Below are 19,207 nucleotides of genomic sequence, written 5' to 3'. Positions count from 1 at the left end.
GAAAGAAGTAGTACTCATTCTCAGCTTTGAAACAGATTGCATGCAGTTTGTCATTGAGATGCATTCACCATAAGATTGCAGATTGGCTTAATAAATAGTTACACAAGTTTGTTTTGTTTACGGCGCTTGCAACACATTTAGGTTATATCAGCGCAAGTAAAAAGGAAGAAAATGAGATAGTCGAAAGTTCTAGAATTACAATTAAAGCACCCAAGAGAGAGTAAGACAAAGGGGAATTGGGAACAAATAGAGATCAGATGTAGATTCCAAGAGCATACCATCAATGTACTTAGCTTGAGATCACCTATAAGTCTCATCCGGACACAAGCACAAAATCCAACAGGAGGAATACACTCAGATGCTTACATCATACATAAAAATAAATATAATAATACATAACAGAGAGATGATTTACAAGGAAAAAAATATCATCTCTCAAAACAATAACTATGCATTTGACTGTTTCCCTCCCAGCCAGGACTCGGGCCAGGGCCAGGACAAAACCAAGTAATCTCATTCCAAGACAAAGACAGAAAGCATGTTGGAAAACAGATATAAGGGGATAGAAGACACAGTATGTACCCCCCTGCCCACTATGGGAGGTCAGGATCCCCACCCAGAGTTACACAAGTAATCAACATGGAAATGCCTGTGTATATTCAAACCTCTGAATAGCAGAGTTTGTTTATATCTTTCACTATGTCAAAATAGTTTTATCTATCTATTCCTTTTTTTGGAAGTGGTAATGACTTTATTTTCAAATTGTAAAGTGCTTAGAATCTTTTAACATAAGATTATGTGCATACAAATATTCTTGTTATTATTATTATTATTATTATTATTATTATTATTATTATTATTATTATTATTATTATTATTATTATTATTATTATTATTATTATTATTATATATAAAATATACAGATGAATCTCTGATTGAAAAGATGAAAAAAAAATATGCTCATTCTGAGTAAAAATATGAACAAAATGAATTGTCAAGGTAGTTGTTGGTTGGCATATCTGCATTGAAGTTGACTTGTCGATGACTGCAACTGATGAGAAGATGTGGTTATAGTGGTATGATACTCGCCTTCGGATAAGAAGGTTCTGAGTTCAGGTCCACCTTTGAGCAGCCCATAGTTAAGTCCTTAGAAAAGGCTCTTTACTTACATTCTCTCACCGTGCTGTGTAAAACATTGTCTCTGTCTCTGTTGTAAAAAAAAAATTGGAATATTGCCTAACAAACATCATGTCTTGTCCTACATGTTAAGTGTTGCTGTTGGTTAGGGACCCCTTGTAAAGCCCTTTGAGCAAGTTTAGAGGATATTGCGCTACATACATGGTCAAGTTAAGAAAAAAATTGAAGAACGTTTTCACATAAGAGATCTATCTAATAAGGTTATGAAGAGCAACACTTCGCGTGAGGAGAGATGGGGGGGGGGGGGGGGGGGGGGGGGGAATAAAATTAATTTTAAAAAGCTTATCAAAATCACTACCTGCCGAGGATTCATAAGTCCTGAAGCAAGAAGCACTCCTTTTAAATTCATTGATCTATCCCTTTTAATAAGTCCTGCCAACTCTGATGCATATTTGGCTCCATAAGACTGAAAAATAAACAAAAAAATTTTTTAATATGTTGGGCTCCATAGGAAAAATATACAAAATGACAAATATAAACACTAAAAATATATAAAATGCCAAATACAAGGTCTAAAAATATACAAAATGACAATATAAAGACTAAAAATATACAAAATGAGAAAGACATTTTTTTCCCTTTAAAAATTACTTATGACTGATGAGCTCACCAACCGTACAATCATGCTACAGCTACTTCGAAAAAATATTCGAGAGCCAAACGCCCCATCCACTCTTATTCCAACCATCAACTAATCAAAGACCCCACCACTGGTCTTGTGTTACTTCTGACCATTCAGTTGTCAGACTGAGGTCTTTATCAGACATACAGAAAAGAAACATTTTTTTTAAAACACTATTTTATAGTATTTTCTTATGTAGACTAACATAGTTGTTGCTACCATTTCTATGGGGCTGACCTTTCTTTTCTTCAACAACTTACATAATATCGTTATCATCGTTATATCCTTATTATTCTCTGTAGAAACCATTTGTATTCAAACAGATTAGGTTTTAATGCAATATGACCCATACTTTGTCCTCAACATATAAAAGATAAAAGCAAAAAAAAATCCAACTCAATGTTCTTATAAACCTAAACCTCTAAAATAAACTCAAAGAACAAAAAAATGAAACAATGTTAGATAAAAAGAACAATCTTTCAAAGTGAAGAAAAAGTGAAAATTTACTGGTCAATCAGCAACCAATTCTGAACAAAAACACAGGCATATGAAGTGATATATGCTTATTTCTTTGAGGTAGAGCCAAATAACATTTAGATTTTTATTTTTTTTCAAATTGCTCAGACAAAGGATATGTCGCCTTTCATACCTCACCACAGATGTAAAGATCTTTAGCTTTGGAATCTGGAAGATCTCGTAAAACTGGTCCATGAATCTGAAAGAGTTATTTTCAATATACTTTAATGAATTAAAGTATATGATACACAGTAGACTGATTACCCTCCCCCCCCCCCCCTCCCCCTCTACCAAACATCTCCTCCAACAAAATCTGCCTCTACTTTTTCAAGAAAAAGAAGATATCATTGTGGATTTCAAATCCTATCGTTAGTATTGCTTAAATAAATGGAGCTTACAAAATTACATGAAATCAATAATATCTCTCTGATGTTGAAAAAATGAGCATGATTAGAAACACAAACCATATCCTAAAAAATTATTAGATTCACAAATGTCAAGTCAATGAGTTCTGAATGGACAAAAGAAATATTATCCTTTATAAAATCAATAAGTTACACATATTAAATAAAATATTGGATAAATAAACCATCTTTTTTCCTTAACAAACTACAATAAATTGTTAATCAGCACGTGGTGTTATGATGTCAGAGATTAATCAATAAAGAAAGTCCATGTAAATGAAAGGCAACTTTAAACAAATCGGTCATGATACCTAATTATTCTGTGAGGTTCACTTCATGCTTCTGTTAATCTTCCTAACAATGGAGACCAATTACAGCACACAAATATTGATTTGAAACTTGGATCATGCATCAATAAGGGAAGAAATTTAAACAGAAAATAAAATAAGATTCCTGGAGCAATTGAATTGTTGGAGAGAAAGATAAAGGGAGTAAATGTGACCCATATATAAAGGAACAGCACAAAACGAATGACGTTTATTTGTTACAATCTCTGAGACCAAAAGTCCAACACAGATACAAGACGCAAGTCCTTCATAAAATGGGATACATTCAAATGCTATCATAACATGTATCAATGACAAATTACATTAATTAATACAACAGAGACAATTAACAAGGGGGGGGGGGGGGGGGAGGTGAAAACTCACTGACAAAAGATGCAAAGCTGGCTAAGGCAAAACAAAAATGGACCTATTCAAGAGTAAGAGCAAAGTGCTATGTGGAGGGGTAGAAAAGACGTTGAGGGATAGACAACATCCCAAATGACCTCTATGGTTCCTCCAAGACTGATTAGTACCAGTATCAGGAACCTTTCATAAGCACTAAATTCCTCCCAGGCGGAAGCAGGTATCTTTCAAGCACTAAGTGGGATTTACTAACGCAAAACTTATAGCTATTGGTACCTGTAGAAATCTGCTTTCTCTATGCTCACCCAGTACACCTCTTGCAAAATCCCTCAATTTTAAATCCTATAAAATAATTTTTAGCTTCCTTGGAATGACAACAAAGAAGAAAAGGAAAAAAAAAACACATGAAATCTAAATACACAGCTTTGGCTTGGGTGGACCTAAATTGGATTTAATATTGGGTAAACATACAAGACAAAAAATTAAATAAACAAAAATGAATATTACAGCTTCAAAAGAGGACAAAGTACCAAACACGAAACATTTCAGGCTCAAAACTCTTCCTCAGCCAATAACAAAAACAATAAAAATATAATTAGATCATATAAAAACCAGATGGACCACCGTCTATTCAATTTTGTTTATTATTTTTTACAGTACAGTCCACAGCTTCTAGCAGCTAATTATCACTAAGACAAAAAAAAAATGGCAACTTACTCATACAGCTGCTCAGCAGCATCATTGACTGATTTTGTACGTTGACCAGAATCAGAGTAGCTAAATCCAGTATCTATCTGAAATATATAATGTTTGTATTGGTAATGAGAATAAATATATATCAATTTAATGTTACCACATCATATGCATATGTGTGCAATAAGCTAAACACCATTCGTAATTTAATTGGATATGTCTAAACACCATTTGTAATTTAATTGGATATGTCTAAACACCATTTGTAATTTAATTGGATATGTCATTATCATTTAAAACTATATCGTGAAATTTTAAAAAATGTATTGTGTGATCTCTGGCTTGAATTCAATTAAAGAAAACTGACAAAAAGTTGAAATGAAAATTAAAGTATAATTGGCATTTAACAACATCAAGTCCAAATTTCAGCCAACTTATAAAACTGTAAATATTACAAAGAGCACAAGATGGTGTCATAAAATCTACAAGTTGTGAAAGACAATGTGATTCTGCAGCTCCTCTGAGTACAACTTTCAATGCGGTAAATCATAACCTACTTTACAAACAGCTTGAAATATATTCCCAACATCTAGAAAAAGGATATGCTTCAGGGAACAGTACTGACCTAAGCATATACAGTATCATTGAGCATTTTTAAAACGGAGATAGTAGCTCTATAAATTACCATATCATGTTAAATCTTATCACTAAAATTAAATGTGGTTAAGAACTCAACTCCTATCATAAGAAAATGTAATGAATGCAAAAATAAAAGCAAATTATAATACAATTATTTTTACACATTTGATCGCCTTTTTGTGGATAAATTCAATCATTTAAAATATTTTCTTAAGCTCACATACAAAGATAAATCTGACAACCATTCGTTCGGCATTCCATTGTCATTTGCAAATGTACATGCCAAAACAAAACGAAACAGATAAATTACCAGAAAAGGATCAGGATGTTTGAGGTGTGACTTTATGTGGATATATTTTTTTCTGTTTCCTTGGATCACTAGGATCTTAGCCATTCCAAGACGTAAAACACTGTTTCATTCTCATCTCATTAGCGAAAAAGCTCTGAACAAGTGTGTATGAAAGGTGCCAGGCAAAGAAAGAAAGAAAAATAAAAGAAGAAAAAAAAAACATCCCAAAAAAGCAGTCTTTCTAGCACCTTTCATACACACTTGTTCAGATCTTTAACCTACACCGGCGCCTGCTCCTTAATTTCTCAGTTTGATATTTTAAAGAAAAAGCATGTATCATAGTGTCTGAAATGAAGTCAACTTACCAAGCTATCTATAAAAATAACATTAAAATCATTTGTCCATGAAATATCTCTTGTTGTAACTGTGGAGGGGGGGGGGGGGGGGGGAAGAAAGTTGGATTTATTGATTTATTTCATTTTTCATTTCATAGACATTTTTATTTTATATCAGCTTTGATGGGCAGAAGACAATAAATCTGAATCAAACACAAAAAATTACATAGTAAATAGTAAAACTGTCGTCAGCCTATAAAACTGGAGTTGGAAAAATGAACCGTTACCCTTTAGAGAAGGTGCCAGTTTAGCTAAACGTTCTCTCTGGCAGTTCTGACAAAACCAGTTTCCCAATCACTGCAGAGTCAAAAAAAAAAAAAAAACCTGGATCGAGCCCAAGATCAATATCAGTCTATTGTGAGATGATTGCTCTACCAAATAAAAAAATCAAACTCAAAAAATAACATTGGACTAAATGTCATTATCACCATTCCAGCAAGACTCAGGTCCAAAATCTCCATCAAGAGTGACACACTCAAAATAGTTGCATGTATCTAATAACTAACACTAACAACGATGATGTGCTTTGGAGATATATGTATCTGATTACATAGTGGCAATCCCTTCAAACAGAAAAAAACAATACATCCAGCTTCATACAATGGTTTTAGTTCAAAACCACACAGCTTTAATTACTTTCAACATTGTATAATGATAGTCTATTGTGCAATATGTAAATGTTTCTGCTCGAAGCTCGAAGAAATAAATAACAATGTGAAATTGAATGTAAGCTTCAATTTAATTTACAAAAACAGATATATATGGACGTTTCAGGTTTCCTCTTTCTCAACAAAACAGGATGAATAAAACACTACAGACGAAAGAGATAATGTGGTAGTGGCGTTGTTAAGATGAATAAACAAAAACATTGATGGGCAGGAAATAGTATGCTCCTTTGTAAAAAACAATAGATATTTATAAAAGGTGCGCAAATAATTACGTCAAAAGAGGGGGGGGGGCGGGGAGGAACTGTGTAATGCAGTATAGAAAGTGAAATATTATAACGTGTAGACTATTGTTGGAAAAAATATACAATGGAATTGGAAATAAATACAAAATATAAGGGAAGTAGGTATTAGTATAATTGTTAGTGGCAGTAGCAGCAGCAGAAGAAAAAGTAGTAGTAGTAGTAGTAGTAGTAGTAGTAGTAGTAGTAGTAGTAGTAGTAGTAGTAGTAGTAGTAGTAGTAGTAGTAGTAGTAGTAGTAGTAGTAGTAGTAGTAGTAGTAGTAGTAGTAGTAGTAGTAGTAGTAGTAGTAGTAGTAGTAGTAGTAGTAGTAGTAGTAGATAGGTGATAATATGACCGTCAAACAGATCCAGAAATTCTAAGATGGTAGGCCTACCTGATCTGAGCATCCCCTTAAAAGCAAAATACCCAAGGCAAAACCAAATGTTTCAAACAATTGAAATACGGAAATAGAAGAGAAAGCAAAGACAAACCCCGAAGGATCAACCCACCCTGTTTCAATAATAGCATCAGTTTCACATTACAGCTTACCTGAGCCATTTGATAATGCCATTAGCGGTCCAATCTCTTCAAACAGTCCCAACATTGAACTATACCCTGGGCCTCCATTCAACCAGATGATCAGAGGGGCAGAGGAGATGTCTGTTTTGAGCTTTTGATTATATGAATAGTTCTGGGGCGATAAAATGAATTTTTAAATAATAATAATAGATTTTCAACAATATGATCAGAGGGGCTGAGGAAATATGTTTTAATCTGTTGCTCATTCTCATAAGAATAGTTCTGAAAAAAAAAATCATAGTACATAATAATGGCGATGGTACCTTCACAACACTAAAAGTATAAAACAAAATTGTTTATAAGACTCAGGGTACTATGACTATCATCATCTGGATAAATCATGATCACAATAGGGGGTAGTGACAGATTCAGATAGCAACTTAACAGACCAAGAGCTAATGAAATATAGAAGGAAGTCACTAAGCTTATTTGGAGGTCATTTTCAGGGTGGGTTGTTAATTGTTATGTCTGTTATGTGCCAAAATCTTATAGAGAATGTGGGTTCGGATTGATTGTAATTTCTTGTTTTTAAGAGTATATATCAGGCCTGTAAATGGTTGGTGAAAAATTGTCGGAACTTTTTGAACACGCGAAAATAGACACAACAGGACAAAAATAAGGATTAATTACACAACACAGACATGACACGTCAATTGACTAGTCAAATCATGTCACTTTCCCCTACTAATTTATAATGAGGTCATTTTATGGTACCAAAAAAAAAAATCCAAATTATTTGAGGGCCCTGGTCTGAGTTAGTTGTAAAATGAAAGGAAGAGAACAATTCCTACCCATTTGAAGGATGTGTATCTCGTGCTTGACACGGGAAGCTGCGTATCTTCACTCCTGTTTGTTTGTGTTAAATGTTTACGCTGATTCTTTCGTTTATTTGGATTAATTCTGATAGAAGAAGAAGAAGAAGAAGAAGAAGAAGAAGAAGAAGAAGAAGAAGAAGAAGAAGAAGAAGAAGAAGAAGAAGAAGAAGAAGAAGAAGAAGAAGAAGAAGAAGAAGAAGAAGAAGAAGCTGCGTATCTTCACTCATGTTTGTTTGTGTTAAATGTTTACGCTGATTCTTTCGTTTATTTGGATTAATTCTGATAGAAGAAGAAGAAGAAGAAGAAGAAGAAGAAGAAGAAGAAGAAGAAAAGAAGAAGAAGAAGAAGAAAAGGAAGAAGAAGAAGAAGAAGAAGAAGAAGAAGAAGAAGAAGAAGAAGAAGAAGAAGAAGAAGAAGAAGAAGAAGAAGAAAGAAGAAGAAGAAGAAGAAGAAGAAGAAGAAGAAAGAAGAAGAAGAAGAAAGAAGAAGAAGAAGAAGAAGAGAATAAGAGGAGGAGGTGGTGCGGTCATGTGAGAGCTTTCAAAGAAGAATATATATTTCGAAGAAAAATAATTATTTCGCATTATTTTTTTTTCCGTCTTACATCTGGACTGAACCAATAAATCATAGAGAAAAAGGTATGACAACCGGAGAAATGCATAAGTGTCGGTAGCAAAATAGAGAGAAACCTTCCGGTCCGCTTCGACACACTTCTGTACGTGCGTTATTTACTGACTAGGTGTGTGTTCAACGACTCGCGAGACCCTCTCTCGCAGGCTGTGGCACAGTCTAGTGGAGCGTGTAGGTGGCACGATAATATTATAGCTAACCGGTAGACGGCAAGTTTTGTTTTGTCTTTGATGCGACAAATAAAAAAAAGTTTTTTTTTGTTTTTTTTTAAGTCAGCATTTGGAAAGGAATAAAATCTGATTTTTTCGAGGAACGAAATAAAAGTCTTTTATTTTCTTTTTTATTGGTTCTGTTCTTTGACATTACGAATTTTATTTTTACTATTAATTTTTTTTTTAAATATTAGCACTTATAGAGCAAAATCGTACTGTCGGATATCCAACAATAGACGGAAGATTTACAGGCCTGATATATACTTGGAAATAGCATAAAAATAAAGCATTTGATTGCAGTTCTCGTTTATTATAATGATATCAAGGTACATAAAAATGATATGTCCATAATGGGAAAACAGTTATTAACATACAATGTAGTCATCAGAAACATGTACCATGATTCACAATTTATTACAAATTATTATAAAACAGCCTTTTTACTGCATCTACCTGCTCTATCAGGCTTCTCGCTCACCATGCGTCGAAAGGTAGCTTGACCCTGTGACCTTCACTCAAGTCAATCTACAAACTGCTCAGCTAAAGTATAACCTATTTGCAATCGTGACAACATTATTCAGTTAAGATGTATCATGGTTTCAACTTGTTTTTGTTTGTTTTTTAAGGGTTTTACGGCACTTGCAACACATTAAGGTCATATCAGTACCAGTTAAAAGGAAGAAGATGGGATAGTAAAAGGTTCTAGAATTACAATTAAAGCACTCAAGAAAAGGTAAGACAAAGGGGAATTGGTTCAAATAGGAAACAGGCGTAGTTTCCAAGAGCACCTGAAAGTCTCCTTCAGACACAAGTACAGGTCCCCACTAAGAGGAATACCCTCAAATGTTCACAAATCATATATAATATGTAACTTAAACATAATACAGTGCATAACAGAGAGATGATTTACAAGGAAAAAAATATCATCTCCCAAAACTAACTATACATTTGACTGTTTCCCTCCCAGCCAGGGTATCTGGCCAGTGCCAGGACAAAACCAAGTAATTTCAACCCACGACAAAGACAGAGATCATGTTGGAAAGAAGATAAAAGGGGATAGAAGACACAGTAAGTGCCTCCCTGCCCACTATGAGAGACAGGAATCCCACCCAGTGGTTTCAACTTCAACGGTTCGACTTCTTCCTTAAAATCCCTTTTCTATCGGTCCAGAAAAACAAAACAAAATAATAAAGTACTCATATTCACACACTCATAATACACATTCATATGCAGACAAACACATTCATACATATATGCAATTGAAAACAAACAGAACAAAAAAAGGGTAAAGAAGCTAGGAAGTACAGTTACAATCACTTTGTAAAACAGATGACAAGACTTTGAGTCAATCCACACTTTGGTTTTAGACTTCTTATTCTTCCTATTTTTATCATGTATCACAGTGTTGATGCCTTCTATGGGTTATGACAGGATTCAGACAATTACCACAAGTCCCTTTACTTCAATTGTATTCCAGTTTTATAGTTATAGAAAGTAATTTGAAGACGTTCGACAATCTCAGTAATAATAAGTAAAATATGATTTTGACCTTTCCTGTGCAGCAGAAGTACCAGAAAAACAAGTGGTTGGATGAGTTTTCTCCCACAGAGATGTAGCCTGCCCAGCTGTCAAGATCATAACCTCCTTCAAAATGTGGTATGGAGACATGGCTTGCACTTTTTCCTGAAGATTTAGAAACAAGTAAAACGATTCGATATTGATAAAAAAAATAATAATAAAAAGAAAAAGAAAATAAATACTTAGACAACATCCAGTTTGGCAGATCAATTTCTCTCTCAAGCTAACCACAAATTGTAATGGTAGAGAATATTATATTATGGGATCACCTCTTTTCCTACTCTAATGCATGCTCGGGAACATTTCAAAAGTTCTCAAGTCAATCTAGATACAGAAAACAGCTGAAATGACTTAAGAGAAAAGAAAAACTAATTACAAAAAAAAACAAAAACACAGCTACAGTCTTGGCTGACATTCAGAAACCAAATGAAGAGGAAAGAGAGTTGAGATCAGTTAGTAAATCCATATTTCAGCTATCACCTCCAGCACACCCACACTATTCTGTGATCCCAACCACCCCCAACTTTATGCTAAATTGCTATCTTCCATCACTCCACCCCCCCCCCCCCCCCCCCCCCCCCCCCCCAAAATACAAAACCCACACAGTAATGCACAACTCACAAAAGCATAATAATGCAACTGTTATCAGATTTGTACTTCATCTGCTATTAAACAAAGCTCTTGATGTTGTCTGACATCCCATGACTAACCAACAGAAGAAACAAAACAGTGAACATAATGCATGGAAAATGTCTGTGACAGTGTGTCTACTGTACAATGACGTCAGACTTCAATAGTATTACATGTATTCGATTAAAGAACATACAAAGCTGTTCTTTCCTTTGTAAAATATTGTCGAAATTGTCATGTGCAGAGCAATATCTGTCTCATATGGATTACTGGGCCAAAGTCGCTGGTGTTTTTTTACCTTAGCTGTTAGCTGGCTCTCATTCTATATTTTTTTCAAAACACTTGGAGGGCTTTGCAATTTTTGTTATTGTAGAAATAGCTATGAAAAAAGTGTTCATATCAGTGATGACAGCTAACTTAAAACTTATATATATGTAATCAGTGACAATAATGGCAATTTGCCAACTCAAACCAAAATGTAAAAATTACAATATCATATATAATTTCATAGTTATGTTACATTATAGTAATAATATAATGCAGTTGTTGAGCGGTCAACCATATCACAAGGAAGTGCTCAGGGCTCCAGGCGCTTTACAGGTGCATCAACACATTAATAATATAATAAACTTCTTTGTAAAGATTTAATGAAATGTCCATTCTCAAAAAACTTAAAGGCTTATAATATTAATCATACCATTCACTACATCAAGAGATTATGATAAATTTTTGGCCAAAAGGCTAGAAAGTATTTGTTTTTACTTTACAAAGCACACTGCAATACCTTTGCAACCTTGTGGCTATGCAGTTTATAAATTAGATTCGCGAATCTTTAATAAATTGCAAAACATAGTCTATCTAAAAAAGGTAAAAGAGTAAATTTAAAAAGAGCCTTTGAACAATTACGATCATCCTTGCTTATTGTAACATAATTACCTTTCTGTGACGAGATGACTTCTGTGAACATGACATGAAGATAGATGGGTGGAACAGAGATATAATACTGTGAGTGAGAGAGAGAGAGAGGGAGAGAGAGAGAGAGAGAGAGAGAGAGAGAGAGAGAGAGAGAGAGAGAGAGAGAGAGAGAGAGAGAGAGAGAGAGAGAGAGAGAGAGAGAGAGAGAGAGAGAGAGAGAGAGGCTACTCTGCCAGAGCGAGTTTTGAATTGATTTCTTTTTTTTTTTTTTTTAGCCCCAATCCCTGACCCAAAGTCACCAACGGTCTTATGTCACTATTGACATTTGGTCCCAGCCTGTCTAGACTGATGTCATTAAAAACCCGAATGTCACCAAAATTAATGCAGTTGAGCACAGTTGTCAAAATTTGACACAAGACATGAAGGTAATTTTTCCATGGGTCTACCGCGACGCCAGCTGGGTGCTTTTAATCGAAAAAATATTGACACTGCAAAAACAGCGGTAAATTTCAAAGAAATCCTGCGTAAGATTATAACCACTTTGTATTTCACTCAATTCATTTGTAAAATTGAATTAGTTTTTAAGTGTGTAGCAAGTGCTAAATCAACTGAGCTACAGAAAACCCCTTTAAAATGTGTGAACAATGAAAGGAAAGTGCCAAAGAGACTTTATGAAAGATGACGAGAGGCAATAGAAGATAGTGAAAAGAAGTGGACTAGCAAAGAATCCAACTGCTGCTACGAGCGTGTAAAAATAACTATGGGACATAACAATGTTTCAAACAAAAACCAAAACCAAAAAAAAGAGAGAAAAGAAACCAAAAAATATATATATATGTAAAGGGACCCCATTTTTCTTTGATGAAACAAATATCCGAGTATACCTTTATGTTTAAAATAATAAATTGAAAAATGGATGTTCAAAACAGTTCTAAACAATTTCTTGAAGCTCACAGCCTCTTGAACTAAAATCCTGTTTTGGACTGTTGAATTAACCTGAAAGTAATATAGCCTACCATCCATGCAGCTTTATAACAATATTATATTAATGTGTCATCCATAATCTTACCAGCTAATCTCTCTCCATTCTGTAAGTAAGGAGTTAGGTAAACAGCATCGTCAGTTGGACTTACTGAGGTAGCCTGTGCCATCTGTTGAAAGGAATAAAAAAAAAATTTAAAAGAGGGAAAAGGGTTGATGGTCATCTTCAGGTTTAACAATATAGATACTAAATTATATTTGAACCCCAGAGTGGGAAAAAGAAAAGGAAGAAGAAGAGGAAGAATGAACATTTCATTATCAAATTACAAGAAATCAATAATAATCAAGATAGAAATACAACCATTTAAAAAGATCTAGCATTTCCGTGGTGAAAATTGCAAACTGTATAAGTAAGGCAGATTCCACAGGGCAAATTGCAGGATTTACTTTTTCAGACCAAATTTGGCAAATTTTCATAATTGATGAATATTATCATATTTTTAGTATCATCTGAAAGAGGATTTAAAGCTCTTTCACAAAATATGAATATCTTGAGCTAGAGCACTGTAATGTATTAAGAAATTAATAATGAATGAATGAATGTACGAATGACGAGTCACTTTTGTAACTCTTGTGATTGTATGGAAACCTTTGGTGAAAAGAGCAACGTCTTCCGTTGTAAATAGAAAACGAATAAGCTGTGTTTCGTGTTCCATTGATTTAGATCTCTTTTTATCATCACCATCTTACCAAAAATACAACATTGGCGACGAGGATCAACAAGTAAAGTATTAGATTTAACCTTCCTAGACCATATTTTAAGCAAACTAAGATGAATTTCGGCCAGATAGAGCAGTTTGACGTTAGCAAAGAGTCATTCTCGGAATACTTCGAAAGAGTAGAACTATACTTCGTGGCAAATCAGATCGAAGACGAAAATAGACAAACTGCAATATTCCTCACGATTATCGGTCCATCAAACTTCAGGCTACTAAGGAATCTGGCTACACCAAGAAACATCAAAGAACTAAAACCAGATGAACTTTGCCAGCTGATGAAAAATCACTTCGAGCCAAAACCATTGAAATACGTGCAACGTACCCGGTTCGAAAATAGGATCAGGGCACCAACAGAATCCATCAATCAATACATTGCGTCACTGAGGCAACTGAGTGAATACTGTGAATTCGGCACAACACTGGATGAACGTCTGTGCGAGCGACTGGTGAGGGGGATCAATGATGAAAAGATTCAGCGCAGACTACTTTCTGAGACTGATCTCACATTCCAGAAAGCAGTCACAATCGCCCAAGCTGTGACCACATCAGAAACAGGAGCAAAAGATTTGCTAACAGCAGGCCCCCACCAAGACCATAAGATACACCATCTTCGTCAACACCGCTACAACAACAATGACCACGCCAACAAACCTAAACACAAAACTTTCACCAACCCGAGTTCAACGTCACAGTCTCACACATCATCGAAATGCCAACGCTGCGGCAGTGACCACCGAGGCACTCCGTGCAAATGGATCAACGCGAAGTGTTTTCATTGTAACAAAGTGGGGCACCTGTCCAAGGTATGTAAATCGAAAAACAGACCCAACCACCAACCCTCAGCATCATAAACCATCGTCACACACAGCTAAAAGCGACACTAAGAATCATCGATCGTATTATGTATCAGAAGACCAAAATCACCATCATCATCATCATCACAATGTCGACCACCCTGAACCAAATGCATACGACCTTTTCAACATGGAACAGGACTTAAAAACACACACACCGGTGTGGATACCGCTTCAAATCGAAGGGAAGGAAGTGTCATTCCAGCTTGACACAGGCGCATCAGCAACTATACTACCGAAAACAACATACTTATTGTCACATACACCTCTAAAACCATCAACTGTTGTCCTGAAAACATATACAGGAGACACCGTACAGGTTTGCGGACAATGTCGCGTGAATGTCCAGTACCAACAACAGCAAGCAACCAACCTGCCTCTACTCATCGTTGAAACCGCTGGTCCACCACTACTTGGAAGAAACTGGTTGGAGACCATCCAACTCAACTGGAACAACATCTTCCACACCAACGCTAAAACACACGCACAGGAACTCCAATCAATGGTTTCCAAATACAACGTGTTCAACGACAATGCTGGGTTACTAAACAACCACACCCAACACATCTTCCTGAAAGAAAACGCCACACCCATCTTCAAAAAAGCACGCCATCCACCATTTGCTCTTCGGGACAAAATTGAAAGAGAATTACAACATCTAGAAAATAACAACATCATCGAGAAGATCAATTACTCAGACTGGGCAACACCAATCGTACCCATTCTCAAATCTGATTCGACACTCCGCATATGTGGGGATTATAAAGTGACCGTCAACAAAATGGTTGCAAAGGAAGAACATCCAATTCCGAGGATAAAGAGTTGGCCAACAGGCTTGCACATGGTGAGAAGTTTTCAACCATCGACTTCAGCCATGCGTATACTCACCTTCTTCTCGACCCTGATAGCCAAAACGTCACGACGATCAACACGCATTGTGGTCTTTATCGCTACAAACGACTACCATATGGCATATCTTCGTGCCCAGCCATCTTCCAACGGGTAATGGAATCTGTCTTCAAGGATATCCCAAACACGGTGATCTACTTCGACAATCTGTATCTCACTGGCGCCAACGATGCACAACACTTTGAAACACTTGAAGCCGTGTTGAAGCGCTGTGAAGAAAGGGGACTGAACGTAAAAAGGGCTAAATGTGAATTCCTGCAGGATGAAATCGATTTCCTTGGATACCGCCTCACGAAGAATGGCATCGCTCCACAATCTAAGAAAATTGAAGCTGTACGAAAGGCACCTGCACCAACCTCAATCCAGGAACTACGAGCCTACCTTGGAATGATCAACTACTATTCCAAATTTCTACCCAACATATCACACCGTCTTGCACCACTATACGATTTACTAAAGAAAGGAAGCACCTGGAAATAGACATCAGCTGAGCAATCAGCCTTCGACGATTCAAAATCGTGTTTAATGTCCACGGAGCTACTGGTTCATTTCGACCCCAACATCCCTGTTGTCGTTACCTGCGATGCCTCACCAAGAGGCGTATCAGCGATTCTTTCACACCGTTTCAACAATGGGAATGAACAACCTATCGCATTTGCTTCCAGATCGTTGGATAAAGCAGAACGAAATTACTCCCAACTGGACAAAGAAGCTTTATCTATCATTTTTGGATTACGAAAATTTCACAAATACGTTTTTGGACGACATATTACGATCAACACCGACCATAAGCCACTATTGGGTCTTTTCGGAGAAAACAAACCATTACCTGATCACGCATCATCGCGAGTACAGAGATGGGCAGTCATTCTGAGCGCATACGACCACCAACTGAAACACATCCCAGGTCAACGCAACAACGCAGATGCACTCAGTCGTCTACCGCTGCCTGAAGTAGCAGCACCTACGCTGTTTCCTGAAGATCTTCACCAGATCTTCCAGGTCATCGACAACCTACCCATCTCCAGTACCACCATCGCATCGGAAACCACCACTGACCCTGTACTTCGTCAGGTGTATCAAATCGTCGCACATGGTCATCCATGGCCCACTACAATTAGCGAACAACTTAGACCCTATTTCGCACGCAAGCTCGAATTGAGCATCTACAATGGATGCCTGCTGTGGGGTACGCGTATCATCGTTCCAACGTCTCTTCAACGGGATATTCTTTCACTCATCCATGAGGATCACATCGGAATCGTTCGGATGAAAATGCTTGCCAGAAGTTACGTGTGGTGGCCCAAAATTGATATGGATATCGAATTCTGTGCGAAATCGTGTGCCAATTGCCAGAGTTTTAGGAACATACCCGCTCACTCACCCCAACAATCATGGAACTGGCCAACCAAACCCTGGAGTCGTCTTCACATTGATTTCGCTGGCCCATTCTTAGGTCATATGTTCTTAATTATTGTGGATGCGCACTCTAAATGGCTAGAAATTTGCATTATGAAACGGATTACCTCAGCGGATACTATTTTTCAACTTCGTCATGTGTTCGCAACTCATGGATTACCCGATAAAATTGTTTCGGACAATGGTCCATCGTTTGTCAGCGAAGAGTTTCAAAATTTCCTTCGGTTCAACGGCATAGAACACATCAAATCGACACCATACCACCCATCTACAAACGGCCTTGCTGAAAGAGCAGTTGCCACCTTCAAGTCGGCGATGAAGAAAATGAACAATGGTAGTGTTCCTGAACGCGTAAACAGATTTCTTCTGAAATACAGATCAACGCCACAAACAACTACAGGCCTCACCCCAGCTGAACTGTTGCTTGGTAGAAAATTAAAGACTCGTTTAGATTTAATTCATGATCAGGTGCATAAAACTGTTAAAAAGAATTTGGACTGTCAGAAAACTTACCATGACAAACATTCTCAGTTTAGAGACTTTACCATTAATGACAATGTTTTTGTTAAAAACCAAGGCAATACCAATCCATCTGACCCAAAATTTTTGCCTGCCAAAATTGTTGCGAAAACAGGTCCCATTTACAGAGTTCAAATGTATGAAACTGATCAAGTTAAACGCTTTCATGCAGATCACATTATCCCAACTCATGTTGATCTCGATGCTGGGGCATCTTTTTCTAAAGAGGGGGAAGGGGAAATAGACACTGAACAAATGGGTATGAGTAATGCAATGAATAGCAAACCAGTTGACTTGGCAGATCAGTCAACACAACCCACGACTACTACTTCTACCACAGATGAGTCAGCAGATGATGAAAACAGTCTGACGCCGACCACATCTGAAAGTAATGTTCGAACCACACCAGTGTTGAGAAGATCACACAGAACAATAAAACCACCGGAAAAGTTAACTTTGTAATTTTACCATGACCATTTCTTGGTCAAGGGATTTGAGCCACTTATCTTTATAATTTGTTATGTGACCTTGTTTCATCACTTGTTCTTTATCTCTCATCAAACAACTTCTAAATTTATGATAGTCGGTAAGAAACTCACCCATCAAATAACTATTAGAAAATCAGCAACACCTTACTTTATGAGATATATATTCACCTTAACTTTTATTTCTGTATTAGCATTATTTAAGGTTGGGGGAATGTAATGTATTAAGAAATTAATAATGAATGAATGAATGTACGAATGACGAGTCACTTTTGTAACTCTTGTGACTGTATGGAAACCTTTGGTGAAAAGAGCAACGTCTTCCGTTGTAAATAGAAAACGAATAAGCTGTGTTTCGTGTTCCATTGATTTAGATCTCTTTTTATCATCACCATCTTACCAAAAATACAACAAGCACCTTGACAACAGTGTAAAAGCTAATAGAGTTACCTCTTCTGTCATGTCATGACATGACATTTATAAAGGACAAGCATAGTTGTCCATTCAATGAACGTGTTGATAAGTCAATCAACTAAAAATTTATGATTTAAGATTTGAATAAAATTTGAACTCAATTTCTATTGTCTTCATTGACAATACATTTTCCACTTCTTAAGAGAACTCCACTAAGCTTTTTATTTGGGGACAGAGAGATATTTTCTGCATTTAATATCTTAACATAAATATTTCGGTATAATTTTTTCCCAATGTTCAGAACAAAAGATGGTTCATTTAAATTTTAAGAAATTGATTGGATTCAAAATAATGAGAGGAACCACTAACAAGTATTGATTCAATGCAAGGGAGCGTTCACATATTACGTCATCAGCTAGGGGGGGAGGGGGGGTCTACCAAATGTTGGCATGTGTTGACATGGGGGAGGGGGGGGGGGGGGTCAGACCCAAGATGATGTCATCAAAACATAGTAGTGCTCTCTCCCATGCTGAAGATTTCGATGCAGTCTTGAATTTAGAAGAATTCGACGTCATCAGCAAAGTTAATGGACAAATCAAACCCCTAGTATTTGTTTTAGTGGATGGTGGTCCAGATGAGGCTCCAAAAAACGGACAGACACTCGCTGCTTGGGAGAGACATTTCAAGGCGCTGGATATCGATGCTGTATTTGTCTTTACACACGCTCCAGGTTTCAGTGCTTATAATGAGGTGGAAAGAAGAATGGCACTGCTTTCAAAGGATACAGCATCTGTCATCTTACCATTTGATATTCATGGACGTCATCTTGATGGAAGCAACAAGATTGTTGATGTTGATCTGGAAAAAAGGAACTTTGAAGCTGCTGGAAAAATATTAGCCAATATTTGGTCCGAGTCGATAATAGATGGATACCCAGTAGTTGGAAAATTCATCCCTCCACCTGAAAATCCAAGACCCAAACTTCAATTTCAAGAAACAGATGATTGGAAGATAAAACACATTCGTCAATCCCAATATCTGCTGCAAATAGTGAAATGCAGTGACAACTCATGCTGCAAACCTTGGCGTACTAACT

General features: G+C 36.4%; 1 protein-coding gene across 3 annotated transcripts in view; it reads right to left on the bottom strand.

Moving 5' to 3' along the window:
- LOC144970115 (putative serine carboxypeptidase CPVL) overlaps positions 1 to 19,207 on the bottom strand; it is a 75,760-nt gene that overhangs the window by 41,316 nt on the left and 15,237 nt on the right. For all 3 annotated transcript variants that reach the window (XM_078909352.1, XM_078909353.1, XM_078909354.1), the window contains 5 exons: positions 12,821 to 12,902; positions 10,178 to 10,311; positions 6,942 to 7,083; positions 5,415 to 5,473; positions 4,146 to 4,222 (listed from right to left, as the gene is read on the bottom strand). In XM_078909352.1, coding sequence (XP_078765478.1) covers positions 4,146 to 4,222; positions 5,415 to 5,473; positions 6,942 to 7,083; positions 10,178 to 10,311; positions 12,821 to 12,902 — 494 coding nt within the window. The remainder of the gene's footprint in view (positions 1 to 4,145; positions 4,223 to 5,414; positions 5,474 to 6,941; positions 7,084 to 10,177; positions 10,312 to 12,820; positions 12,903 to 19,207) is intronic.

Source organism: Berghia stephanieae, chromosome 4, assembly GCF_034508935.2.
Source record: "Berghia stephanieae isolate SIO BIC M18660-M18661 chromosome 4, UCSD_Bste_1.3, whole genome shotgun sequence".
Lineage (NCBI taxonomy): Eukaryota > Metazoa > Mollusca > Gastropoda > Nudibranchia > Aeolidiidae > Berghia > Berghia stephanieae.
Note: the sequence above shows the minus strand (reverse complement) of the source record. Positions and strands in the feature narration are given on the sequence as shown.